Source organism: Gavialis gangeticus, unplaced genomic scaffold (assembly GCF_001723915.1).
Source record: "Gavialis gangeticus isolate Ggan-Ray unplaced genomic scaffold, GavGan_comp1, whole genome shotgun sequence".
Taxonomy (NCBI): Eukaryota; Metazoa; Chordata; order Crocodylia; family Gavialidae; genus Gavialis; species Gavialis gangeticus.
Genome location: NW_017728993.1, coordinates 49,828,594 through 49,856,407, shown reverse-complemented (window position 1 = coordinate 49,856,407; position 27,814 = coordinate 49,828,594). Strand labels below are relative to the sequence as shown.

The 27,814-nt window shown below is 40.7% G+C and overlaps 1 protein-coding gene across 2 annotated transcripts in view; it reads left to right on the top strand.

The window, feature by feature from the left end:
* COL11A1 (collagen type XI alpha 1 chain) overlaps positions 1 to 27,814 on the top strand; it is a 334,641-nt gene that overhangs the window by 13,391 nt on the left and 293,436 nt on the right. For both annotated transcript variants that reach the window (XM_019501723.1, XM_019501722.1), the window contains exon 2: positions 16,144 to 16,311. In XM_019501723.1, the coding sequence (XP_019357268.1) occupies positions 16,144 to 16,311 (168 nt within the window). The remainder of the gene's footprint in view (positions 1 to 16,143; positions 16,312 to 27,814) is intronic.

The window sequence follows — 27,814 nt, the reverse complement described above, 5'->3', positions numbered from 1 at the left end:
GGAAAGGGGGGGGGCACGCAGGGGCTCGAGTCGGGAAAGCTGGGCTTCTGCACTGCCGCCTGGTAGCTTTAGCAGGCGGGACACAGCCCTTCCAGCACTCTCTCGTGGGTGGGTGAGAGTGGGGGGGGGAGGGGTGTCCCAGCTGACAAGCAATGGAGCTGAAACTTTAGGATTTGAAACGATCTGCTCGGAGCTTCACCGTGCCAGTGCTTTACACTCACTTTGCCAGTGCATTACACTCCCTCGCTGCATGGAAGGAAGGGCTGCTTCTTGCCACCCCAGTAATTAGGTTCTTCTTGTGTCAACCTCACCTAGTTTTTCTGCGTCTGATGCTCCCGGAGTACACTTTTGTTTTACTTTTTTTTTTTTTTGGATGATTTTTGCCAGTAATTTGAAGACAGCAGTTTTGCCTTTGCCCATATTCTCGGTCCACACTAGTTATGCCGGGAGCCCAGAAAGGTGATCAAAGTTTCCATGCCATGGCTGATACCTGATCACCACTTTGGGGAACCATCAGCAGTTCTGCCCCCTGGCGGTACTGTTTGTCAGAGAGGCAGGAGACGGCCAAATCTATCCTTGCTGCAATGCATCTTAGTTAAACAAAGGTCCACCAAGGATGAATAACCCCTGTGCACATAAAAGGATTTCGCTTTTCATGACGCTGTTGAAACTAAAGTTACTGAAGGAAGGAGACTTCAGGCAAAGACATTTTTTTCCCCCTAAATTCAATAGTCCGCTCTGACCTGGAGGCAGTTCTTTGCAGCATTTGCATTATAACAGAATTTATGAAGACAGACAAACTTTGAGTTGTGGTTGAATTCAATTAAAATCTGAACCTAAGCAGCACTGATAACAATTCAGCTCAGGCTACCTGGTATTTACTGGAATATTTTAAGTTGTAACGGATTTGGGTCTATGAGCATGACATATTTAGTAATAAAAATCCCTTGTGAAGAGTTGCTTAAAAAAAAGTGTGCCCCCCCCATGGTATCAGGAAATTTGAGAAACAACAGGTTACAAGTTTGGCTTATGCTGTTTGATTTCGGTTAAAAACTCTTTGCAAATCAGCAGATTGTTTTGGCTTCCCTGAAATAGAGTATACTATCAATCTGTTGCTAAAGTCAATAGGAGTCTTTCCATTGCCTGCACTAAACTGGAGTGCTGGATCTGACCTAGTTTCCTAGATGGAGCACTGAATAGATATCTCTGAGTTGACTTTTATATACTCCAATACTAGCTGAAATATTTAGAAGCTTAAAATCAAGAGAGTGACCGATTGATGATTAAAAGCGGGGGTGGGGGATATAATTAATATTATACTGAACAAGTCATGGTAAATGCTGGGAGTATATCAAAATATTACAATGTTTCATCAGAATTAAATGTAAATTGACCTTGGAATTGTGTTTAGGTTAGGGTTTTTTTTTAATTTTATTTGGATTTCCATAACCGGTTACTGTGCAAAGGAACTTAGTGTCTGTACTGGAGTGTTAAACTTTGCAGCAATTATTTATTTTTCATTTAAAACACAATTTTCTTGATTTAGAGCGAAGTCAACTGAATTCCTAAAATTCTTGGCTGATAGGTAACTTTGCTAGTATGAATAAAGGCGAACAAATTCCACACAGGCTCCTGAAGTTTCTCACATTTAGACAGAAAGAGCCATAGGAATGAGAAGTGATTGAATTAGGAAAGTAGGGGGCATACTTTGTCGCTTCAGTGCCCATCAAACCCACAGCAACTCTCATTAGAAAATACTCTTGCTTCATGACCTGGTACAAGTAAACAAAATTCACTTTTTAAAAGATGCTCTTTGATTTCCTTCTCTCCCTTCACCTTTTAACTCCAAATCTGTTGGTAGTGTTTGGAATGAATAAACTCATTTAGTTCAAATGGCATAGCCTCAACACTATAAATTTTATTAAGGGCCTGGCATCAATGCCCTATTGTGATGCTGATTTAAATTTCATGAGCAAGAAATGAAAAAAATAAAGCAACTTCTTTAGCTCTTCAAACAAATGGAAACCCTGCTATTATTCAGAATACAGAGTGGTATAAAGAATTCTGGCTGAAAATATGAATGTGCAGCTATCTGAAGAATATAACTTTTGGACCTTCTGTTGAAGTAAATTCATGGATTTGCTCTAAAATATTGTAAGCACTTAATTTCAGTTACCTTACTAGGAAATGCAAAGATTGTTGTGTTCCCCAAACTCCCTTGAAAACTAGTAGGAGCTCCGGGTTCAGAAGGACTGCAATTGGGCCCATAAATGAGGCAGAATATTCTATAGGAGCCATACACACCTAAAACAACATATATAATTCAATTCTAAATGCCTAGATCTAAATTCCAATCTCATTGGAAATATAGCTATTCAGGATTCATTTATCAGAGGAAACTTGTTTAACATCTGAACATTACTAATCTGCACAAATTTGCTGGTTTTAGATAGAAAACATATATCTTTACTCAGAACTCATCATCAGTAATGTATTCTATTTTTCTTGTCTCATATTCTGTGTGTGTGTCAGTGATGAATGAAGAAATCAGAGTATTTTTATGGATCCTTTAATATAATATTTACTATACTCAAAAAATAGTGTCATGACCCTCAGTGAAGTAAAGAGATCACACATTTCAAAGGTTGATAATAATCAAATGAATCAAGGTGATAAAACCATAGGAGGAATTGATAAGATTTTGAATAACTGTTGGTGGTCCAGCTGAAAAATTTGAGTCCCAGGGATCAGCAGGTGAAATGGTCCTGTCTTCCCAGTACATAGTGACTGATCCAGCAAAATGAAGCTGCAGCTGCATGAAGATGTTTGTTTTTCTGCTTAACTTAGAATTTTTGCAATATTTCAAATGCAAAACAACTGTTTTGTTTCAGGCAGCTGATAAAGAAATACATCTAGTACGGATTGTAAATTCTCCGGAGCATGGTTCTCTACATTGAATTTACAAGGAGATATAATAGAGAGCCCTGAAGGGACAATGCAGGCTGAACATAGGCTTAATGTTTCCTCCCTTAATTTTTTTTGTACAATTTAAAATATAACAACAATTTCCATTATGTATAAACACCCATACCGAATATACACACATAGCACGTGATTTATCTCAAAATTTATATATCTCACAGCTATCATTTGAAGTTGTTTTCTCCAATTTAAAGAAAATCTTCCTTAATATAAATCCTTTCTTGATTGTGTCATGTTTTCTGATAAATGTCTGGAAAAATTGCTGGTACAGTTTGGCAGCTGTAGATTGTAGTAAAGGAAATGTCCGAGTCAGAATGGTAATTTTCTTACCATTTCAGACACATTTGATCTACTCTAAATAGGGACCTTCATTCTAACAAAGTTGCCATATAAGAAAAGAACTATGACATGAGTACTGAAGTGGTACTCCTATATATACCTAAAACACACTGGAACAATTATGCCTCTTACAGATGTGTTTTGTACAGTGTTGAATAGTAGGTCTCCATCTGTTAGTAAGATTAAGAAGTTGCTTTTTTTTCAGTAGGGCATTCTTCTTTTCATAAGAAGTCCTCCTAACATTTGTTCGTTTATTGTTGTTCTGACTGTTTGTTGATAATAGGCAAATAAATGGAGCTTGGGAGAATTCTCCTGTGCTTTAGGAATGTAGGATTTCACAGAGTAATAGAGTTTTGCCCTTTGGATGAATAAAGCAGAAATAGGAAAATTACGTTTATTAAAACTAGTCTAACTTGTATGCATAGTGCCAGGGATTGACAAATTTTAAATACAAAATTTACCAACTGCAAAAGTAGCACATTAATGGTGGAGCTTGCTACTAAATACTAGGAGGAGTTGGCAGTATTTGAGTTCCTTCAGCACGTTATCACACACAAGGGGTTGTAAAAACCTTTATAAATTCCAGATCTGGGATTTCACTGTATGTCAAAGTGTTAATGCATTCAACATGTGAAATAGAAGTTAGTTTGGCAGAACTGTTATTATGAGTACACAGTGTTTGTTACCAAGTAAAAAAAAAAAAATGGAGACATGCCTTATAAAAATACGGGTCTTGAACCTGCTATGGCTGTTGAGTTATGTTCAGGATGGTAACGAAGATATGATATGAGCAAGATCCTGGTCACCTGACCCAAGTCTGAAGCTTATTGAAATTTTCCTTTGTGTTTAAGGTGAAAAGGATTTGACTCAATAGATGTACTTAAAATAGTCTAGGAATCCGAATATTTTAATGATAATTTTGGATCAAGATGAAAGTTCAAGGTTTCACACCTTCACTTTATCCATTCTAGAGAACACTGCTAACTGGGGCCTGATTGCTAGCCTTTTTATCAAGGGAATGTATGTCACTGACTTCACTGGATATAGGATCAGGTTTTCAAGCCATAAAGATGGATCAAACTGATGTGTCTAGACTGAAATCAATGAAGTTACTGTGACCATAGCTAACACACTCACCTTTAGAAGCTTATAATTCTTCTAAACACTTTCTATTTCTGTAGCTGAAAAAATGTACAAATATTCCACCCTGAAGACTGGAATCAATAATAAGGAAATTTTTGAAAGTTAGAAGTTTCTAAGTAAATACCTTCTTTGTATATCTATAAGCATGTGGGTTAAGAAGTCTCGGTCTACCTTCCCCATGTTTAAGTAGTGGCCACATTTCTTATTAGTGGCAGGGACGAGACGTTTCTTGCTGTGGTGATCATCATCTTCTGGTTACCGTCTTTTTTGGTTTGGTAACAGGGACACGGTATTCCAGGAATTTCATATCTGTTCTGCTGGCCTCAAAATATCACTTTTGAAAATACTGTCTCCAAGACCTGCTATCTCTACAAAGGACATGTTTAGCTCATTTGGTAAAAAGAGCTCATCACTCTAAAATATCTTCCATTACTATGGTACAAACCTGGAATAACTCAACAGAAGTCAGCAGAGAGCCAGATCCTGATATGCTGTCAATCATCATATAACTTCAATGGAACTGTTCACATTTATATTAGGGTAGATCTGACCTGATGTTAAAGTGGTGTAAAACTAGGGAAAGCAACCCAAAATCACTCACAATCAATACAGGCTCAATTTTAATGAAGGCTGATAAGCAGATAATAGTATTACAAAATAACGTACATATTACATGTAAAAGAAGTTTGTATTGCATTAATGAAGAAGTCAGATTATTTGGGGTTTCACTACCCAATCTCAACATGTAGGCTACATGTTCATTAATGTGCAGTGGTTACTGTACTACATTAAATGTGCTTGCATAGTCAAGTACAAAATAAATGCACAATAACTGGAGTTACTGTGCAGTAGCATCAGTGAATGCCTTTTTAGTGATGCTTCTACACAGTAGCCTAATAATACTGTGCAGTAGTGTATGAGCACTGTTTGGGCTATGACATGCTATTGCACAATATTATTAGGCTACTGCACAGTTAGTGTATCATGGATGTGGATTAATAATGAAAACTTAAAAGGTAGCTCTCAGTTTCACAGAATTTTGTAGAAATAACCAGGCTTCAGGTAAATTCCACTAAGGATCTGATCTTGTAATACACAGGCAAATCTCTCATTGACTACACTATGCCCATTGAGTTGTGCATTTTTTCTTGCTTTCTTTCTTTTTTTAAACTGAAGGGGCATTACAGACTTAGAGAAAAGAGATACAAATATATATTGATGGCCATCTAAAATGAGTCAAACACTAGGTGAAGTGTTTTGATTGTCTTTAAAGTATCACTTGAACCTGAAGTAGGATTATCAGGAGATCTGTGTTGCCCTAACTGCTGCTAATGAAATCAAAGGTCAAATTCCCAATAGCAGAAATAGAGGTTGGCTAATTTGAGTGCATTTAAAAAAATGGAGTCGTTAGCAAAATAATCAGTTCTTCATAAATAATTTAAAGCATTCCAGTATGCATCTAGATCATTGTAGTTTTGTTTATACCCATCAAATATCAGCCATCTACAATATTGGTTTACCCATGCCTTGAAACCTCATCAGCCCTTATCTTTGCTATCTATGTTCTTTTAAAGGAAACATACATGACAAAACACTTAAGTGATTGTATCTTGCCTCTATAAATAGATACCACCAGCAAAATTTTCAAACCCAAGTACCAAAATATAATCTCCTAACTTCATATTTAGGGATCAAGATGTGGAAGCCAATTACCAGAGATGACGTGCGCTCACTTCAGTTAGATAGTTTAGATGTCAGTTTTAAATCTTGCAAATTAATTTTTCTATGGCTCATTTCCCCATTCTGTGAAATGGGTTAACTATATTATCTATTTTTACTTTTATGATGCATTTAAGCTACATTTAATAAAGGACTTGGATAACTTTAAGTACCACAGTGCCTAACTTTTAGGTTTCTGGGCTCCAGAGGGGAATCTAGATTTCTCTGTTAGCTGCTTAGGCTCCCTACACAGCTTATGGGCAGAGTGTGTAAGTAGCAAACTGAGCTAGGAGCTAACCAAAGGGTAAAGTTATGGGCAGAAATGTGTCTCACCCTTTCCATTGCTTTGGCATGTAAGGCAGCGCTACAGACATAGCCACATAGGATCCAGTTTCTAGAATGGTCTCTTGGGGTAGAAGATTACATTCACTGTTTCCAAGAACAGTGGAATGGCTTTCAATTGCAATTTTGAATAAAGGTGCCTAAATCCTTTATTGGTGATAATCATCAGTACATAGATTAATAGGAATGACTATTTATATATAAAGTTTTCAGTTTCTAAAATGTGAACAATTATAACTATCCTTGAGTGCATACATAATTAAAAAAATACTAAGTTTATCTCGTTACCAGGGATCCAGGTTTCTTCTTGCCGCGGAAAATAGCAGATATTCTTCTTTAATGGAGAAAATGCAGATTTTCTCGTTTAAAGGAGAAAAACATGGGAAAGCAAGTTCTAGCCTGCAAAGGGCTGCTTGGGGTTGCAGGGAGTGGGAGGAGGGCAATCAGAGGTGAGGGGTGCCACATGCACACGCACTTACACATGGCAGCCAGGCAGGGATGAACAGTTCCCACAGCTCTCTCCAGGTAAGTCTAGGGGAGGGAGGGGGTACAGGCCATGTGTTGGGAAGAGGGAGGGGACACAAGCAGGGGGCACATGTGTGCCTCATGATTTCTGCACCCACAGAAGTGTACAGGGCTGGAACCGGGCAGGACCAGCTCCAGGCAGGTGCCACCTCCATGGCTTTCACCACCAAGGCAAGCCACACCCTACCTGGCCAGCAACGTGGAGGGGGCGTGGAGAGGGACACTACTCTGTGCCACTGCTGCTTTTGCACCTCACCGTTGTGGTGCAGCACTCCTTCACACACCGGGTCCTGCTCACTGGGTTATGGAGGTGGCTGCTCTGGAGCTGGTCTGGCCTGACTGCAGCCCTGCACCCCACTGTGGGTACAGAAAACTCAGGGGGCATGTGAGCTCCACCATTGTGTCACCTGTGCTCCCTGCCTTCCCCGTACACTCACTCCCTTCCTTATACGTTGGGGGCCTAGGAGTGAGGAGCAGTGGGTCTGTGGGTCAGGAGTGAAGGGTACCGGCATTGGCAGGACACCAGCCTATCAGGGCTGCTTAGCACCATAAAGCAGTGGTGGGATAGCCACAGTTGGACCTGCATCCTGGTAAACTAAGAGGGCAGGGGGAGCTCTGATTTTCCATGATAAAAAACCCAAAATGAAACACCAAAATTCATAGTTATTTAGAATGTGTTTTATTATAGTGATTGAGGCATTGGTAGGCTTCCAAATTGCTTTAAACTTGTAAATATATCAATCAAACATTGTGTTCAGTTGATATGTACATATATATTTGTAGTGTGTATATATATATAGTAATGATAGATTTCCTGTTCTGGACACCTGCTTATTAGGAGGTGGTCAAAGACCATACACATGCAACTAAAAAGCCATTAGGTTAAAATCAATATGTACAGATAAAGCTGGATGCTACAATGAAGTATTTAGTTTACAGTGAACAAATCCCCAGTTATTGTAATTGCATTTTGAGTTAATCTATTGTGTACTGCAGGGATAAATGAAATTCATGGGTTACTGAGCTTGAATTGTAAACCATATTTAGAAATGGGCATCTCCTATTAATTTGTACTTTTTCAATTGCTGTAAAAATACTGTTGCTGAATAACAGTATAGTAGGAGGAAAATCAAAATAGCTTTTCCATTTGTACGTCAAGTGCAAGCAGATATTGAAAAACTTGTCCTTCAGCTTCTATTGATTTTTACATATCTGTAAAGTATATGCTTTTTTTCCTATTTAATCTTCATTTAAAAGATGCTTTTCATCAGGGTGCCTGAGTCTTGTGCACAGTTTAGATTAAGATAATCTTCTACTTCTCCCTAAATAGGAACTATATTGTCTCCAGTTGTGTAAGAAAACTTGAGACAACAGCCTAAAGGTTAACCTACATTTTATTAGGTACTTAACAAGATTAATTTTTTATTTGAATGGTTCAGACTCAGAGCAACTTCTGACACAAATTAATTCAGAAATGAATTCCAGAGCCTGCATTTTGCAACCAAAATCATTTTATTGTCAGCCCTGGAATATTCCACCTTGAGGACTGATGTCTGAAGTCTTCCTTCTGAATGCAGATAAGGTGATGGGGCATAGGCAGAGAAGTGATCTCTGAAATAATTCTGTCTTAGATGATTTAGTACTACCATCTTTGAAATGGCTGATTTAAATGATTTGATATACCATGGTGGGAAGAAAAAAATGTAATATGCAATGTTGATCCAAAATGGGAACAGCCATATCTTGTTTTCATTGGGCTTGTCTACAGATGCTTTTATGCATGCCTAAACTTTATGTGCATTTTTGTAATGCACATTAAGGTCTACAGGTGCACAAGCTAAGGCGCATTAACGCTGTGTGCAGACCAATTTGGGACAAAGTTAGTTCCAATTCAGTTGACATACACAGCGTTAATGTACCTTAGTGCATCTACACATGTGTTAAGACACTTTAGCTATTTGTGCCTAAATTTGATACCTGGAGATATCAGATTTAGGTGCGAATAGCCTAAAATTGCCATTTTTAAGGTGCATTAAGGGTGCACACACGTAGACCCATGCCCTAATGCGCCTTAAAAATGGCTAATGCACCTTAAATTGGCACATGTAGACGTACCCATTGAAGCTTTCAAGGAGTCTTCAGTTATTGCAAAATCCACAAAGGAGAAAAACAAACTCAAGATTGCTCCTCATCAGCCAGGCAGCAAGGGGTGAGAGATTGCTCCCTGCCCACATGAGCTGCCTGTTGCCAGGGTGAGCTCTGCCACCAGAGCCCGAGTGGAGACAATATCCCTTGCCCCAGCAGCAGGCTGTTAGAGCAAGAGGGAGCTCCCAGCCCCCACTCTGTGATTGTGTGGCCAGGGCTGGGAGAGCCTTATCTTCCAGCCCAAGCCTTGCAGTTGCAGGGCCTAGCCTATGAGATCCTTCTCACCTAGCACCAGCTCTGTGGTCATGGGGCCAGCACTGGGAGATTCTTCTTCAGCACTGGGAGAGAAGCTACCACAGCTCAGGCTGGGAAATGAGGATCTCCTAACCCGGGCCCCGTGACTGTAGAGATCAGGCTGGGAGATAAAGATCTTCCATCCCTGGCCATGCCATTGTGATTTTAATCATGGAGAGGGGGCCTGGGAGCTTCCTGCTGCCAGGGCAGAGGAACATTGTCCCTATCCAGACTGTAATGGCGCAGTCCACCCTGGCAGCCGGCAGCTCCTGAGGGCTGTCTGCTGACTGTGTTCCCTGCCAACCCCTGTGCTACCACCGAGGGGGTGCCTAGAGTTCCCTCTGGCTGCTGCAGGGGGTTGGTGTAGGGCCGATGGGGGTGGGAGCAGATTGCTGCCATTAGCAGCAAATCTGCTCCTGTATATTTTCTCATGTAGACACGTACCTGGAAAAGTTTACCCTAGACTAATTTACTCTGGAGTAAGCTGCTCCCAGATTAGTTGCACATGTAGACACACTAACTGACTCTAGGCTTTATATTAAGCAGGAGAGCAGTGAGGGAATGGACTCTTGGATTTGTATCAAAAGAATGTTGCATATTTATGGTGATATAAAATAATACCTATTATGAGCTATAATGTTCCACCCTTACCACCACTGATTACTCAATTCAAGGGAGACTCCCACCTCAATCACTGTTACTGCTTACAGAGTAAGGTACTATGCAATCTAAATCACAATATAAGAACCTGCTTCTAAATGAGAATGGCATGGGTAGTGTTGTAGTATTAATGATATAATACAGGCCACATACTTAATTCTAAATTCATGCTGTGTAGAAGTTGATGGAAGGCAATGCATCTTTCACTTGTGAATAAAGGGATCAACGTGGGCCAACATTGGAATCATGCTTCCCTTCTTTAGTCACTTTTCAAAAATAATTGCATTTAATTTTTAAGTAAAATATACTGGTTATTATTGTACAAGATCTAATAAGTCACTGTAATATTTTGGGGGAAAAAGGGTGTCTGTACACTCGCTATAATTAAAGTGCATCAGAGCAGTGTGCTGGAGCATGGTAATTACTGCACTCCAGCAACCTCTCATGTCCCATGTATCAACCTCCCATATCAAATGAGCTTTAATTCAGGTGCCCCTACTGCCATTTTGAAGTGTGGGGATGCTGATATAGGAGATGATGTGGTGCTTTAATTAGAGCTGCTCTAGGAACTGTTCTAATTAAAGTACGCCCCCACCCTTACCCACAGAGCACATGTAAAAGTGTCCCAAAAGTCTAGGGTTGAAAATGGTGACCAAAAATAAAACACCTTTACTAAATCCTTTTGTGCCATTGATTTTTTTTTCAGTTTTTGGTGTATAGGTGTTTGTTTCTCCAGTGTAGGACAGGCCTCAAAAGCAAGAGATAATCAAACATGCTTCAAATATTAAATTCAGTATGGACTACTGTGGACCAAATTCTGTTCTTACTTACACTGGTGTAAATTTGAAGAGATTCACCAAAATAAGTGGAGTTATTTCAAAATTATATTAATAACCAAGAGCAGATTTAAGCAGATTTACAAGATTTAACCTTGTAAATTTAAATATTTGAAATACAAAAATGTTTTTACTCTAAAGATACTATTCTTTAAGAAAATTTTGTTCCTTGGCTTCTCTTTTTAGGACATTGAGCATCTATATTATGCCTAACATCATCACTTTAAAGCAACTTAAAAGGCAGCATGATATTCATGTATATTTCAAGACTGTTTTTGACTCTCTCCTTAAGAAGAGGCCCTTAAGCCTCCATGTCATACCAGAAATCTCTAAAGCACAAAACTATTTTTTCTAGTTTCAGGTGTGCAATACTCACTAACATACACAGAGGAAGAGAACTAGTGTCTCTCGGCAATATCCTGCTCCTGAGAGGGGCAGATGTGCAGCCGAGATCTTAACAGTGATGTTTAGTGGGATGAAGTATCTCTGTGTATGGGTTCTCCATTGCTCAGCACCCAGCAACTGGAAACCTGCTTTTTCAATTCAGTCTAGGACTTAGGAGGACTCCATGTTGTAACAAACACAGGGTTGACCTTTGATCTAGTGGGGCATCTTTGGATTCTAATCTGATTCTCATCTGTTTGTCTGTGGTTCTTTAGTCCAAGTGGGGGTTCATTGTGGCCATAAAGTTCTGTGTGAATGGATCCATTTGCAGAATCTATGACTTCTTTTGCCAATGCACTGTGACAAACAAGCAATCGCATTTTAAGACTTGCCATCTTAATTCTTGCGTGCACAATTAATTTTGTCTCAAAGGAGGGACACATGCCCATTTTATACATATGAAGAGTCATTTGTACATGTACGTTTAGTAACTGCTTTCTCCCCACCCCTCTTTCTATTCCCATCCCCAAGGACCAAATCCTGTACACTACTACTTCATGCATTCAATGGCATGATGTGATTTAACAGCTATTTGTTTTGGGGTTTTTCCCCTAGAAGATGTTTCAAACACAACTCTACTATTGCAGTGAAACCTTTGTCATTTCATTATTATCTAAAGCAGAAGTGCTCAACCCCTGACCCACATCCAGATCTGACCCTAACACTGTCATCCAACCCATGGGGTTCCCTACACATCCATGGAGAGCCCTGTAGGCTGTGGCCCTGTGAGCTAGATTGGGTGCCCAGGGCAGCGTGGAGCCCTGCACCCTGATCCTGGTTCCTGGGGCTGGGCAAGGGTGTTGTAGGGACCCAGAGGCTGATCTCAGTTCATGGGAGTGATCTGGGGCCCAGGAGACCGAATCTAGTGCATAGAGGTGGTACGGAGCCCTAGGACCTGATCCTGGCCTGACCTGGGCAAGCAGGGTTCAATTGCCCACAGACCAGTCCTGTGCCATTCATCTGGCTCATGGGGCCGAAATGTTGAGCACCACTGATCTAGGAAACAGTACCTGAATACTACTGTGCTGAATGAGAGACCCTTTAAGAAAGATTTTTGTAAAAGAACCCTATTAATGATGTAATAGAAAGCAATGCAATGATGGAATTAGTCAAAAGTGATCAGAGTGCCAACTTGGATGAGCATCAGGGTCTCTGACTTCACCATGAGGTCAAGGGCTGAATGATTATTGTGTTTCCAAGAGAAAATCTCCTTAGAATGACACACTTCAAAGTTTAACACATTTCATTGTGGGTTGTGGAAAACTTCCTTTATTCATTGTGGTGCATCACCTTCTCTTAAAGTTGCTTTTGTAATCCGTTTTGTAATTTCCATGATGCCAATCAATTTGATGGTCAACCAAAAATGTTTCAAAGATCAGAGAAAGTTCCTTTGTTGTTTGGGGTCCTTTTTCAGGCAAAACATGCATAATGATTGGAGATACTCAGATATTTCTTTTGAATAAAATACCCTTTTCAATCTGCAAATCATTGTGAATAAGTTTTGCTATATTTTTCTGTGGAAATTATTTAACTAAGTGCTGGAAACACATTTTAATCTATGGGCTGCTTGCAAAGTATTAATTGTGACTATTCATAGTCTGTAAATGACCATTTAGAACATTGTTATGTATGTTTATTGGGATTTTGTAAGTAGCAGAACAATAAATTATGAATAATAAATAATCTTGTTTTGAGGGGAGCATTATTGATATTTCAAGTGTCATAAGTGGATGGCTCAATTAATATATATCACCTCTCACCTTTCTTAAAGTACAGCCCAGCACTTGCAAAGTTTGGGCCTATACTTTTAGTCTTTGTGAATTTGATTATTCAATTTTGAAACAATTTTTTAGGAACATTTAAATAAAATTATTAGAAACTTCCAGGTAGATGTAATCAGTTTATAGGAGATGTATTTTGTAGGATTCTTTCAGAATATACTTGCTTGTGATAAATATTCAGGACTTCATTTGATGCCGAATGGAAATATTAGTGGCTGAGTTATTTAAAAAAAAACATCTTGTAGAAGCTCACATATAATGTTTGCTAAAAATATATTTCCAGATGGAAGCATAAATTCTATTAAGGAGACCTTGGAAAAGTTTTTGTTTAGAAAGTCCATTTTTGGAGTAATGCAAGGTTGGGTTTTACCACAAACTTCAATGCTTTTGATTATGTATCTGCATGCTGGCAGTGCAATAGATTGACTAGGATGAAGGATTACAGTTTAAGTTTGCTCACATGTGTTAGTGATAGAGAATGTATAACAATGATTTATGAAATGCTAAGAAGTAGTAAAATGAGAACTGAAGACACACAATTGCTCTAGACATTTAAAAACAGTGGCTAGAGCTGTGCAAATAGTGGGAAAACTTATTTTGGTTATTCTAATGAGAATTTCATTCTGTCTGTGTTTTCAAACTTTTATGTTCTCTTGGCAATCATTCACTCAAATAGAAGAATATTTGCAAATAGTGATTTTCAGGCTTGCAATTACATAAATGACCTGAGGAAATGAATGGTCAATAGAGAGCAAATGAATAAAAATTGCCATCTGTTGACACTTCATGAACAGGAACATTTTCAGCAGTTACATTCTGTTGAAATTTGCTTTGCTCAGCTTTTACAGTGGAAAGTCATTTAATCTGAAAAGAGTCTTTTAAAAAAGGAGGAATAGATTTGCCTACTGCAAAGATTGGTCCCATAGTTAAAGTGATCATTAAAAAGATCTGTTTCCAGGACTTTTTTCAATTGAGTGATTCAAGTCTCATGAAGAGCGCCAGATTCCCTGTCCTACTTTCACCTAGAAAGATTCAGCAGGGGCAGTGTAATGTAAGGGACTTCACCCCACTCCCTCTACTGAAGGAAAAATAGTTCATTCTTTGCCATTCAATACTTGGCCCTACTGTGATAGCAAGTGGGAGTGCCAAAGAGTGAAGATTGCAAGAGTGGTTTTTGTTGTGTTGACACTTGCTTAAGACCTGGATTTAGATTCTAAAATAATTTCATGTCAGCCAGCAGTCACAGGGCAGTTACAACCTAGGTTTGATTTATGAATGTATTAAGTTTTAAGACCAGAGTGTCAAACTAATTTGGCCTGTGGTCCAGATATGAATTTGGCCAGAAGACCTATAAGCAGTGGTGAGAACATTTATCACTAGCTTTGGAGTCACTGTGTTGGTGCAGCTCTGGAAACTGGGTGGTTTAAACGCAACTGCCACGTGCTCTCCCCTTTCCCTCTGCTGCTGATTTTAGTTGCGAGTGGAAGTTAAAAACTGTCAATTTAGCATGAGGCCAGAGCAGGAGGAGGCTGAATGGTAGCCGTGTTAACTGTCAGGGTTCTGGAGCTGCATTGACACAGTGGCTCCAGCAGCCCAAGTGACAAGCCCTGTGGGCCGAATCCAGCCTGCAGGGGTGGGTTGGCCAGATCACTAGACGCCTCACTGGCCAGATGACTTGCCTCTATGGGCTAGATATGGCTGACAAATTTGCCTTCCTTACCTTAGATTATGTAGCATGTATGGTCTTTAAGGCAGGGACCATTGTCTTGCTCTGTGTACAGTGTGTGACACACTGGGCTCCTGGGCCCTTATAGGTCTCCTATGCACTTTTGCAACACAGTAATAAATGAGCATTTGGACCTTTACCTAGAAATGATTAAAGGCTTTACTTATGAAGTCCTTTTCCTGACCTATCTGGGATGGTTTCCACATGTTTGACAACAGCAAAGATATTTTCCCTGTCATCTTGGAATGCCTGATACAAAATCTGAAATCAGTATTTCATCATTTTCATACCTGTGAAGTAATTATCAACAGCAATAGTTTCAGAAGAATTAATGACAGAATTTGAGGTGGTAGAACAGGCTGTTGGAGCAAGAGGTCACATACCTACCAGGTGCTGAATCAGCTCTGGAAGAGTAAAAAAGTTAACAAAGAATATCCTTGCTGTTTTAAGAGCCAGACACTTACCACAGGACATCTTTCAGCCAAAATCCCAAGTAAAGATCAGAAGTATGGATCAGTCCAGACAAATTCCAGAGGAAAAAAAATCTACTTAATCAGTTGACTGCCTCTAGCCTTCTTTCTGGAGGTAACCCCTCCTGATTTTTACTGTCAGACTAAAACCCCAGCACATCTTTCTTCTAGTGTGGTCAGGAGGACAATGGCTCCATCCATGTAAATCTGTGCAGACAGCTAGACAGATTTGGGATGGAATTAACTCCTTCACTTCTAATCTCTGGATAGGAGTCTGCACATTTGGTCCCAGGTGGTCAGAACATGTTTCAGTGCTATAAGTGAGAGAAAATCATGTTTGGTAGCTGAGTATGGATGACAAACATGAAAAGCTCTTTAAAACAATTCCATGTATGAAAATTAATTTCTTATGGGAATGTGTGTTGTGACTGCCACTCTCTAGGTTTTGCTATACTGGTGGAATAATAGATCTCAATAGTGCACGAGTCAGCTGATAAAAAAATATGATCTTAACTATCCGACAAAGGAAATAATGAGCTCCTACTTATTTGTTGAGAAAAAAAAATTCTATCCTAGTCTAGGAATTGCCTGCAATAAATCAAAATATGATATAGCTATTGCTATGCTTAAATGAAGTGCAGGCATTTTGCAATGAAATTAATTTGTTTCTTAAAGACTGCAGAATTAAAGTGGAAATGTGAATAACTATCTGTTGTACTTTTCCCCTACTTTTTCAGCTGAACCAGTTGATGTGCTAAAAGCATTAGAATTTCACAATTCACCAGAAGGAGTATCAAGAACAGCAGGATTTTGCACAAATAGAAGGGATTCAAAAGGATCAGATGTCGCTTACAGAGTTTCAAAAAATGCACAACTCAGTGCCCCAACAAAGCAACTGTACCCAGGTGAGTTTATCGCTTGAGTTCCCTAATGTATTTTCTTATTGTCTGTGTTCTGATAGCTGAAGGACAAAATACAGTCCTTACCCATTTTCATTAATTACTGTAGCACCACAAGTTTCCCCTCCCTCCAACTCAAGCACAAAAGCAGGCAGCAGATAATCAAAAAAAATTATATATTAAGTGTCCTGGACCTAGATCTCTTATGCTGGTTTTATATCCCTATGACTTCACCAACTGCAGTGGAGTTACTGCTGTTTTATTCTGGTATTCAGACGTTAATGGGAGCAACGTGTGTATTGTTCTCAGACCAACCCCTGACATAATTTTACCTGGTTTTCTCATAGTTCTATCAAAGAGAATCTTAAAATATTTGGTTGTAGATCCAAAATATAGAGGGCATTGGAAAGTTTCTTACTGCAGTCCCAGGACTGTCCTATTTAAAACGATACTTCTTGGAGTGATGTTGGCATGGTAGAAATGCAGATTGTGGTTAGATGTTGCAAAACCATTCCCAGAAATACCATCTGTTTGGCATTACCTTAGAATGTCTGGGCATTCTGGGGACTGTGCATGGTTAGTTGTGGGTAGCAGGTAATGTGATTCCATCCTGTCTGATTTTCTCTGAAATGAAATAAGCACACTTTGGGAAAAGATTCTTTGTAAGATGAAAAAAGTGACTTTCATGCTTCCATTTTCCTGGTACACTTTTTTACATGATTGAACAGGTTTGGTTAACACTAATAAAAATCTATGTACCCCCCTCCCCAATCCAAAGCTCTCAAATTTTCATGTCTTGACATGCAGCTAGAATTTGAGTAACTTTGCTTGTGACTACACAGATTAGACACAGGCAAAGAAGAAATGCTCACCATTTGCCTGTTAAGGTAGCAAACACATAGTCAACATCTGAACATTTATAAAAAAGACAAGCATTTATTATTGTAAAGCAGGGGTGCTCAACCTCCAGCTCATGGGCCAAATCTGGCCCATGGAGCCACAACATCTGGTCCATGGAGATCCCCATGGGTTGTAAAAAAATTGGCAGGTGGCGAGTAGGGAAGCTCTATGTGTCAGCATCCAGCCTTGTCCATACGGTTGCTAACTCTGAATTCTGTTTCATCACATGACATAATGCCATAGCGTAGACTTTGTCCAGAAGGCAAATGCACATTACTATTACTTGTAAAAAAACAACTGGACTACTGTATAGATTGAATTCAACATTTAACATTTATTTTAATGGATTTCCTATCATTTATCTCCTGTGTGACTCTCAGCAGTCTCTAGGAGATTTATATCTAAGTCCTGCAGACTTCAGGGCAATCCTGAGGGGTTGGCAGCCCTGCTTGCCTGAACCATTGCTGCACAGTGGCATCAGGGCTGGGCTGTTCCCTGCCTGCTTCACCCATCTAGACAGAGCTACTCCACCTTACTCACCCAAGCCTGGGCTGCTCTCCACCACCCTCCCCAGCATGTCTGGATTAGGACCATTCCATCCCACTGCCCACAGCCCCCAACGGTCCAGATCAGGGGTGCTCTGTCCCACCTTGCCCTGCATGTCTGGATTAGGGCCGGGCTGCCGCCCCACCCTCTCCCTCCACATCAGGATTGGGGTTTCTCTACCCCATGCATCTGGACTGGGACTGGGCTGCTCCCCATCCCTGCCACCCAGCAGATGCATCAGGGTTGGGCTGTCAAGCAGATGGATCTGATATTCCCCATCCAGCCTGCAGGACAAAAAAGTTTGGGCACTATTATTTTTAAGTGATACTGTGCTCTGAGTAACAGGCTGACTTCTAAATAGGAACCTCCTAATAAGCCATTCACGCTTATCTTGAATTTTTCACTTAAAGTAAATCACTCAAATTCTGCTACGTTTCTTTCTTTTGCTATATTCTCCTAGCTAAAATTGATAGTTACACTGAAGCCAATGGAGCTGTGTCCAGCAGCCGATATAACCCACTGACGGTTTGGACAAACATAATTTAAAAGGGGAGGGGGGACTGCTACTCAGAACAGTGCAGAAGCTGTTATTTTGTAACTGTGACAGTTGTATGATCATGTAGCAGTGAAAGGTAGCTAACTTGTGCTAACTTTTAACACTGAATGAAACAAAAATTGCACTTACAGAGGTGACTAAAGCATCACAGCAGCTTACACGGGTGTCCTTTGATGTCTACAGTTGTCATGTCTCTGTATACCCTGAGTATCATACCCTGCAAATAGTCCTATTGAAACCACTAGGTCTAAACATAAATTGAAAAAAAAATCCATTATTATATTGAAAACACTGAACAATATAACTGCTATAGCCACCATATTAATCAATGCCTTCTTTGTGTTGATATTACAATATCTTTCATAGATACAGAGTAGGAACTACAGGTACAGCAGAACTGCCATTGAGCCTACTCATATAGTTGGATATTGGATTGTTGGCCTTTAAACACTCTTTGCTCAGAACAAGCACCTTCTGCCAAAGCAGCCTGAAAGTCCAGACATTCCCTTAGGGAAGAAGTTCCTGTGTTAACCTGCAGTTATTTATGAATGACACTGCAAAATAACTAGGAGATTTGGCAACTAAAGTGGTAACTACTCATTTTGGTCTTGAATGCCGGAGCAAATATGTTTATCATGTTGCCTTTTGACACCTAAACTTTAAGTTGCCTTTGGCAGCTTTTATGTAGATGTTTTACTTTTTAACATCTGTATGTTAAAAAGCTTGTGAATTAGAACAGAGCTGGATTCAGCTATTGAATTTCCCATTTCAGGTATGCAAGAGAAAAATGTTCCTAGAAAAAAAAACACATGACATTTTATATGGAAAAAAATGTCATGAGGCCCCTTTTTAAAGGACCTGGGAAGAAAGTTAATTTAAATCTTCAAGGGTCAGTGAGCCTGCTTATTCTGGAAGATTTGGGAGGTATCCAATAGATATAGAATCCCCTCTGTCCCACAAAAAAGAAGAAAAAATCCCTCTTTGGCTTTTAAAGGAACTGTAGGCCTGATACTAAACGTATCTGGGCATCTAACTCCCATTTTCCACAACAGAAAAAAGATTAAAGAAGATATTCCAAAAGGACTCCAAGATGAACATGGGCCGACAATGCGAGGTCATGGTTGGCAGGGCTAACCGGACCTTGTCGTGCATCCACAGGTGCATCTCGAGTAGAGCCAAGGAGGTGATCCTCCCCCTCTACGCGACGCTGGTCAGGCCACAGCTGGAGTATTGTGTCCAGTTTGGTGCGCCCCATTTCAAGAGGGATGTGGACAACATGGAGAGGGTCCAGAGGAGGGCCACCCGCATGATCCGGGGACAACAGGGCAGACCCTACAGTGAGAGACTGCGGGACCTGAACCTATTCAGCCTCCACAAGAGAAGGCTGAGGGGGGACCTGGTGACCGTCTATAAACTCACTAGGGGGGACCAGAAGGGTTTGGGGGAGACGCTGTTTCCCCTAGCGCCCGCTGGCATAACAAGGAGTAATGGGCACAAGTTGATGGAGAGGAGGTATAGATTGGACATCCGCAAAAACTACTTCACAGTTAGGGCGGCTAGGAGCTGGAACCAACTTCCAAGGGAAGTGGTGCTGGCCCCTACCCTGGGGGTCTTTAAGAAGAGGCTGGCTGCCTACCTGGCTGGACTCATTTGAGTCCCGTTTCTTGTTTTGGGGGTTTTGTTGTTCTCCTGCCCTGGCGGGGGGTCGGGCTAGAAGATCTACTAGGTCCCTTCCGACCCTAAATCTATGAAACTATGAAACTATGACTGAGACATGACTAGGCCACTAGGATATAGTTTAGCTGAGCAGGACAACATACTGAAGTATTGCTTCTCTTCACTTTGACGACACTTTCACAAGTGATCAGGAATAGAGCACTTGTATTTACTTTGGTTCCAAGAATGGCAATGAAGCTAAAATGTTTAAGGTCACTGGAAAAGATCACTAATGATCACTGAATGTTGTGACAGAAGTGAAGTGACTTTTTCCAGTTTACCCACCTGTAAAACTCAGTAAAATATTAACTTATTTCCTAAGTGTATTAAAGTGTGCTTAACTAATTAATCAATGTTTGGAAAGATTCAAGTTCATTGTCTACAGGCCCTCATACAAAGTAGGAGTTTCATTTATGTCAGTACTTTTATTCCTATAATACCTCTTTGTGACAACCTACTAGCTGTCTTTTCTGACATTTGCAAAGAATGACAACCCTAATGACTTTTGCCTAATGACAATGATTTGCCTAATGACTTCACTATTAAAATTGTTGAACTCAGCAAGTCTATTTTAATGTGCTTAAATAAAGTAGGTTATAGGACAAAATACAAAAATATTTTATACTTAGTTTCAGTTCTTAGCTAGGAAATGCTTAATTTGCATTTTCAAGTTTTATAGATTGTAAGGCTGGAAGGGACCTCAGAAGATCACCAGGTCCAGCCACCCCTGTACTAGGCAGGAAATACAACTGGGGGTCAGATGACCCCAGGAAGTTGACCATCCAGTCTTCTCTTGAAGATTTCCAGGGTAGGTGATTGCAGCACCTCTGGAGTCTGGACACCCTAACTGTGAAGAAGTTTTCCCTAATGTTGAACCAGAAATGGTCTTTCAGGTATTTGTGGCCATTACTCCTATTTTTCCCCAAGGGTGCTCTGGTGAACAGTTGTTCGCTGACCTATTGATGTATTCCCCTGATGTAGCAGTAAGGTGCTGCCAAGTCTCATCTCAGCCTTCTCTTTTTTTTTTTTAGGCTCGTCCTTTAGCCTTTCCTCATATGGCTTGCTGTGCAAGTCTCTGATCATATGGGTGGCTCTTCTCTGGACTCTGTCAAGCTTTTTCATGTCCTTGTTAAAGTGTGGTGCTCAGAACTGGACGCAGTATTCCAGCTCTGGTCTCACCAATGCTGAATAAAGTGGAAGAATCACATCCTTGATTTTGCTGGAGATGCATTGATTGATGCAGAGTATTATTTTTCCCTGCTGGCTACAGCATCACACTGCTGTTTCATATTCATACTGTGGTCTATTATTACCCTTAGGTCCCTTTCATTCATGGTGTTAGTCAATTTGGCACTGCCAAACCTGTAGGTGTGTAGGGGATTGTTCATCCCCAGGTGGAGCACTTTACATTTTTCAATGCTGAACTTTGTCTGGTTCCGATCCACCCAATTTGCTTGCCTGTCTAGGTCCGCCTGTATCTGCAGCCTAACTTCAAGTGTGACCATGCTTCCCCATAACTTGGTGTCATCTAAGAACTTGGCCAGTGAGCTCTTCATCCCCACATCCAAATCAATGATAAAGATGTTGAAAAGCAGTGGACCAAGCAGAGCCCCTGAGGGACACCACTGGCCACGTCTCGCCAGGATGACACAGATCTGTTCATTAGAACTCTCTGGGTCCTACCCCACAGCCAGCTTCCTACCCACCTAACTGTCACACAGTTAAGCCTGCAATCCTCTAATTTTCTCATAAGAACATCATGGGATACCAGATCAAAGGCCTTTTGGTAGTTAATGTATACAATGTCAACCTCCTCTCTCTTATCCAGGTGGCGAGTTACCTGGCCGTAGAAGGAGATGAGGGTGATAAGACAAGACCTGCCCATGACAAAGCCATGCTGGCTGTTGTTCAGAATCCTACCTTCTGCAAACTTATCACACTTAGACTCCTTAATGAATTTTTTCCCAGGATTTTCCCTGGGATAGAAGTTAGGTTAATTTTCTTACAGTTACCTAGGTCCTCTTTCCTTCCCTTCTTGTAGATGGGCACAACATTGGCCCTCTTCCAGTCCTCAGGGATCTCTCCAGAGCGCCACGAGCTTTGGAAAAGTTTTGCCCGAGGTTCCATAGTTACTTCAGCCAGCTCCTTCAGCACTCTTGGATGAAGTCCATCTGATCCTGCTAACTTATATATGTCTATTTTTTTTAATTGATCATGCACCAGTTCTACAGCAATAGTAGGAAGGCATTCCTACTATGCCCATTCTGTACCCTACCTGGCATGATTTTCTGCTTGGCCTGGTGAAATACTGAAGCAAAGTAGTCATTCAGGAGTTCAGCTTTCTCCTGAAAAGAGTTTGATAACACTGACATTTTTTTCCCTTCTTTTCCATTTTAAATATGTCAGACACAATTTTCTTATCACTTGCAACTTACATATGAGAGCAAATACATGAGGATATCCTAATACAGATTTTTTTGTAAAAAATACAGATACCACAAAACTGCTGAACTGAAGGAAAAAATATTACTTACTTTTTGTGACCCCTGCATGAAGAATCCACTATTGATAAATGCACATGCCTCAACTAGATGAATTAGTGCCACCTGCCTTAAGAATTTCCAACATATTTTTCAGATTAACAGTTCAGACAAGGCAGGTGTTCAGTTCTTTCAAGTTATCCATTTGGCCTGCCTTCATCCCAATCACGTTTTCTCTTTTGCTTTTTTTTTTTCCTTTTGCCATCCTCTGTTTCTCTTAACATTATGAAAGTGTATTGTATATTGTAATTTAACCTGAAAACTTAACAGTTTTATTTTATTCTTGAGAATAATTTGGGTTTGATCACAGATTTTTTTTATATAAAGCTCACCAATTCCAGTGTAATGATTTCTTTATTGACTTGCATGGCACTTTAAGAATAAGGTCCTAAATGAAAATCCAAGCCATCCCGGATTTATATTATATTTTAGAAACCTTGCACTAACAAATTAAGATGGTTTAATTTATACAGTGCCTAGTGTTATCACAACCAGTATAATAAATGCAACATGAAGCATTCCTGAAGTTAGTATATAGCAGGGGAAGTACTTTCAAAACAGACTGTAAAGGAATATGAGGCTAAAATAAAGTAGCACCTACTCTATCCTGAAGGAATCCTAATGCTAGTATTATTAGTAACACCTTTTTAAGATCATGCAAACAGCTAGGCTTTTAAAAATTAGTTTGAAAATCCAGAATTTGAAAAGTCAAAAAATTCAAAGTTATAAATATCAGCCTAATGCCAGATTCTATATATTGTATATACTATTGTTTGCCCTAATATCCAACAACAATATGGTAAGATTTACATTTAACAAAGAAGAAAAGGTACAAAATATTAAAAGCATGCAGAGTAGCTGAATTAATGTTGCAAGAGCCCAGGGTCCTTAATTGTATAACTTATCATTATAAGACTTCATAATTTTTGACATTATAAATGATAAAGCTTTATACAGTTTATAACTTTATATAATTTAAAATAATTATATACAATTATAGCGGGTTGTTCCTCTTTTAGCTAAGCCCAGGAGCCAGCCTTCCCCTTTTCTTACCTTAAACTAAACAGAATAACAAAACATCAACAAAATTCCCCTCTACCTCATCTATCCAAGGTAAGGGCTTCACCACAGTGCTGCACCATTGCCTTTCTTCTCATTTCCCTCCTCCCCAACATTATCTCTCTGGGAACTTTTAACTTGCTCTAGGGCCAGGCAATCATCCTTATCAGCTGCTTCAGTGCTCTCAGGCAGGCAGGCAGGCTATGACCCTCTAACATCCTGCAGTTGGGCTGCAGCCCCTGAGCCATGCACCTTGTTACATACCTCCCCAAGAATGGAGCCCATGATACACTCTTCCATGTTTTAATTCCCCCCACATTTCTTCCCCCCCCTTCCCTTAGAACAAGAACTTTGCATTTGCATGTACAGTGTCAGGGTGGTACTGTAATGAAAAATCGAAAGGCTGCAGGGACAAATACTATCTTGTCAAACTGGGGTTGGCCTTCCGCATAGCATTAGGCCCCGCTAAAAGGGCATATGCGGTCAGTGACCAAAAGAATTCAGTCCCCTAGAAGGTAATAATAGAGGGCCTAAACTGCCCATTTAATTGCTAGAGAATCCTTTTCTATCATAGTATATTTTTGCTCCCAGGGAGGTGCTTCCTGCTGAGATACAGGATGGGGTGTTCTCCATCTTTAAACTCCTGGCAGAGAACAGCCCCTAAGCCTTGCTGCAATGCATCCATCTGTAATATGAATTCCTTTTTTAAGTTCAGGCTGCATAGGACCAAAACACATGTACAGACCATACAGGCTTCTCAGGCCCTCCAGGACTTTAGCAGGTTGATGTGATGCAACCGTGAACCCCGCCATTTGCCTACTAGGCAGACTTCATAATTTAACTTGTCTACCTTCTGCAGGACCTCAAAAGGGCATTGCCACTTTGTCAGCAACTTACTCTTGCAGGAGGGGAGAAACAGTAACACTCTATCCCCTAGCTGATAAATGTGGATAAATTGCTGGAGTTAAACTTAGAATCCCTGCATTCTCCACCATGTGTAGTGGGTTGTTCCTCTTTTTGTCTAGCTCAGGAGCAAGCCTTCTTCCTTTCCCTTATCTGAAAGTCTTCAAGTTAAATAAACTGTCCAAAATGTTTTAAGGATGTGGACAGGCTTAAACAGTTTGAAGTGTGTAAGTCATAATAAAGACTTAGAAGGATTAAGCAAATTAGACTTCCTTAATAGTTTAAAGTAATTTAAAGAACTTCAAACCCTTTAAGCAGCTACTGAGATATAGAAAGATATAAAGATATAGAAATGTTTATAAACTATTTAGCAGCTGTAGTTTTGATTGTTTGAGCATAAAATATTTCAGAGTACCTCAATATGGGAAACCATTCTGACTTTGAAGCCCTCACACTGAAGCACCCTTGTGCCCCAGCCAGCTGGGTCAGCACCAGTATGAGCTCTGCTGCTCACAAAAAGGCTTTGCAGAAGGATAGTACTTCATTTACAAGTACTAAACTGCTGTGGAGTTCATTAGTTTCCTGCAGGTTAATAGGGCTGCACAGGTAGATGCTGAGATGTTTACTGTGGAGTTAATTAGTCTACTCCACCGAAAGCATCTCATGTAGATGTGTCCACTGAGATCTCCAAAGCAAACTAGGTTTGAATCTTCTATTTTTAGTGCTAGTTTGGCTGTCTTATTGCAAAATGTAGTTATTTAGAGAAATATCTAAAGCAATTTTACTCTATTTAAAAAAAAACCTAAATATTATTTTTAAGATTAAAATGTTATCTGAAAAAAGAATTAGAGGAAGTTAAAACAGACCCAAGCAAAGATCAGAATGGAAGTTGGAACACAACTTAAGCTACAGTACATGCTATCCTGTTACAATTATTTCCAATGACATTTAACCTATTTGTTTCTTGCAGTTTAAAGAAACATTATCATATGTACTGGGGAAAATATGGCAACACTGGAAATCAGTTCACAGTGGTATCGCTGAATGTGGGGTGAATGATTTATTGGAATGTAAATTGATGTGCTCAAGCAGCAAGACGGTTCTCATACACTTGGGAAGGCTATTAATTAAGAATGAGGCATGACAGCCAGTCAACTATTTTCATCTTTTACCTCCTCAGTTGGTTAACTGAGAGAAAGAGCAGCCCCTGTCAGGCACATGTGCACATGCACACTCAAACATTTTCAGGCACAAGGAAGGCCTGTTGGAATAGTCCTATCATATCTGCACCGTCCTCATTCCATCTGCTGAAGAAGTGGCTATCGTCAGCTGGTCTAACCAAACTTCCCAACAGCTGAAAAGAAGTGGGGGAAGGTGAAATTTATTAATTTCACTGGAACAGGTCAACTGGGGGCATAGACCTGTAGAAAGATGGCATGAATTAATTCCTGAGTCATCTTCATTATACGCAGTGGAATAACTTGTTGAAATTCCAAAGATTAACATGTAGTACCTTTTGCTACAATTAGATCTGGACAGGTTACAGGGGTGGATGGATGAGAATAGGATGGGATTCAATACTGACAAGTGCAAAGTATTGCACGTGGGGAGGAAGAACCAGCAGCATACCTACAGGCTGGGGAACTCCCTTCTCATCAGCACAGAGGCAGAAAAGGAACTTGGAGTCATTATTGATTCCAGGATGAATATGGGCAGCCAATGTGAGGACACAGTCAGGAAAGCTAGCTACACCTGGTCATGCATCCACAGATGCATCACGAGCAGGTCCAAGGAGGTGATCCCCCTCTATGCCACATTCGTCAGGCTGCAGTTGGAGTACTGCATCCAGTTCTGGGCACTGTACTTCAGGAGGGATGTGGACAGCATTGAGAGGGTCCAGAGGAGGGCCACTCACATGATTGGGGGCAGCAGGGCAGGCCCGACAAGGAGAGGCTACGGGACCTGAACCTGTTCAGCCTCCACAAGAGAAGGCTGAGCAGGGATCTGGTGGCCATCTACAAACTGGCCAAGGGGGACCAGAGGCTATGGCAGAATCCCTGTTCCCCCGAGCAGTACCAGGAGTAACTAGGAATAACGGCCACAAGTTGACTGAGAGTAGGTTCAGGCTAGACATCAGGAAGCACTATTTCATAGTCAGGGTGGCTCAGATCTGGAAACAACTTCCAAGGGAAGTGGTGCTCACTTCTACCCTGGGGATCTTCAAAAGGAAGCTAGTTAATCACTTAGCTGGGGTCATTTGACCCCAGCATTCTTTCCTGCCCATGGCAGGGGGTCGGACTTGATGATCTGGTTAGGTCCCTTCTGACCCTACCAACTGTGAAACTATGAAGTCCCAAGTTAACACATCTCAAAACCCTTCTTGGAATGAACTACTATATTCCTTGTTGTTTTCCACACTGACGATGATCAAATATTACTTTGGTGAGTTTCTTTTCCATGAAACAAATAAAACAGTAATGTAATAAATGACAAGTAATTAGAACCTATACATGGAAAATTATAAATTTGTTATAATTTTCTGTATATAGAATTGAATTATTGGTGAATTATCGTAGATTTTCCTCCATTACTGTAGCAGGGAAAGCAGCAGCAGAGGGGCAAGCATCAGAGAAAGCAGCAGTGGGGTAGGTGGCTTGACCCCCTTCCCTTGTTCCCCCAGCCTGCACGCCCATTATTTGTACCCCCTGCTGCCTGCACCCTCCAGCACCTGTCCCCTTGGTGTGTGCACCCCCCTGTCCCTTGCCCTCCCCCCAGTGTCTGCAGTCTTTGGAATCTTCCTGTCTGCCTCCTCTCCTTCTTCCTTCCAGTGCCTCTCCACCAGCTTCCCGTTTTCCTGCTGCTTGTCTTTTTGATGTCTGACCCTCTGTCTCCTGTACCTCCCCCGCACCTGCGCAGGGCTTGGCTCTCCTACCACCAGCCCCCTTCTGCCATTTGCCCCACTTTCCCCTCTGCCACCCACATTGCTGCTTACTTTATGTGGGGCCAGAACCACAGCAGCTGGCCTGCTGTGTGCAGTCTCCCCTGCACTATTGTCTTCCCCCTCTACTATGTGGTCACTCCTGTGCTCCCTCCTGCATTGTATGCTTCCCCTCATACGCTTTTATGGTACTGTAAAGACTCTCCTGTGCTCCCCTGCCAGGCACTCCCTCCACTGTTTCACAAGCCAGGTTGAACCACCCTGGCTACAGGCAGGTGACTGCAGTAGTGGCAGCAGCTTTGGCCCCAGCCCTGGTATTTGATCCAAGACAATGCTCCCCCTGCCCCCTCC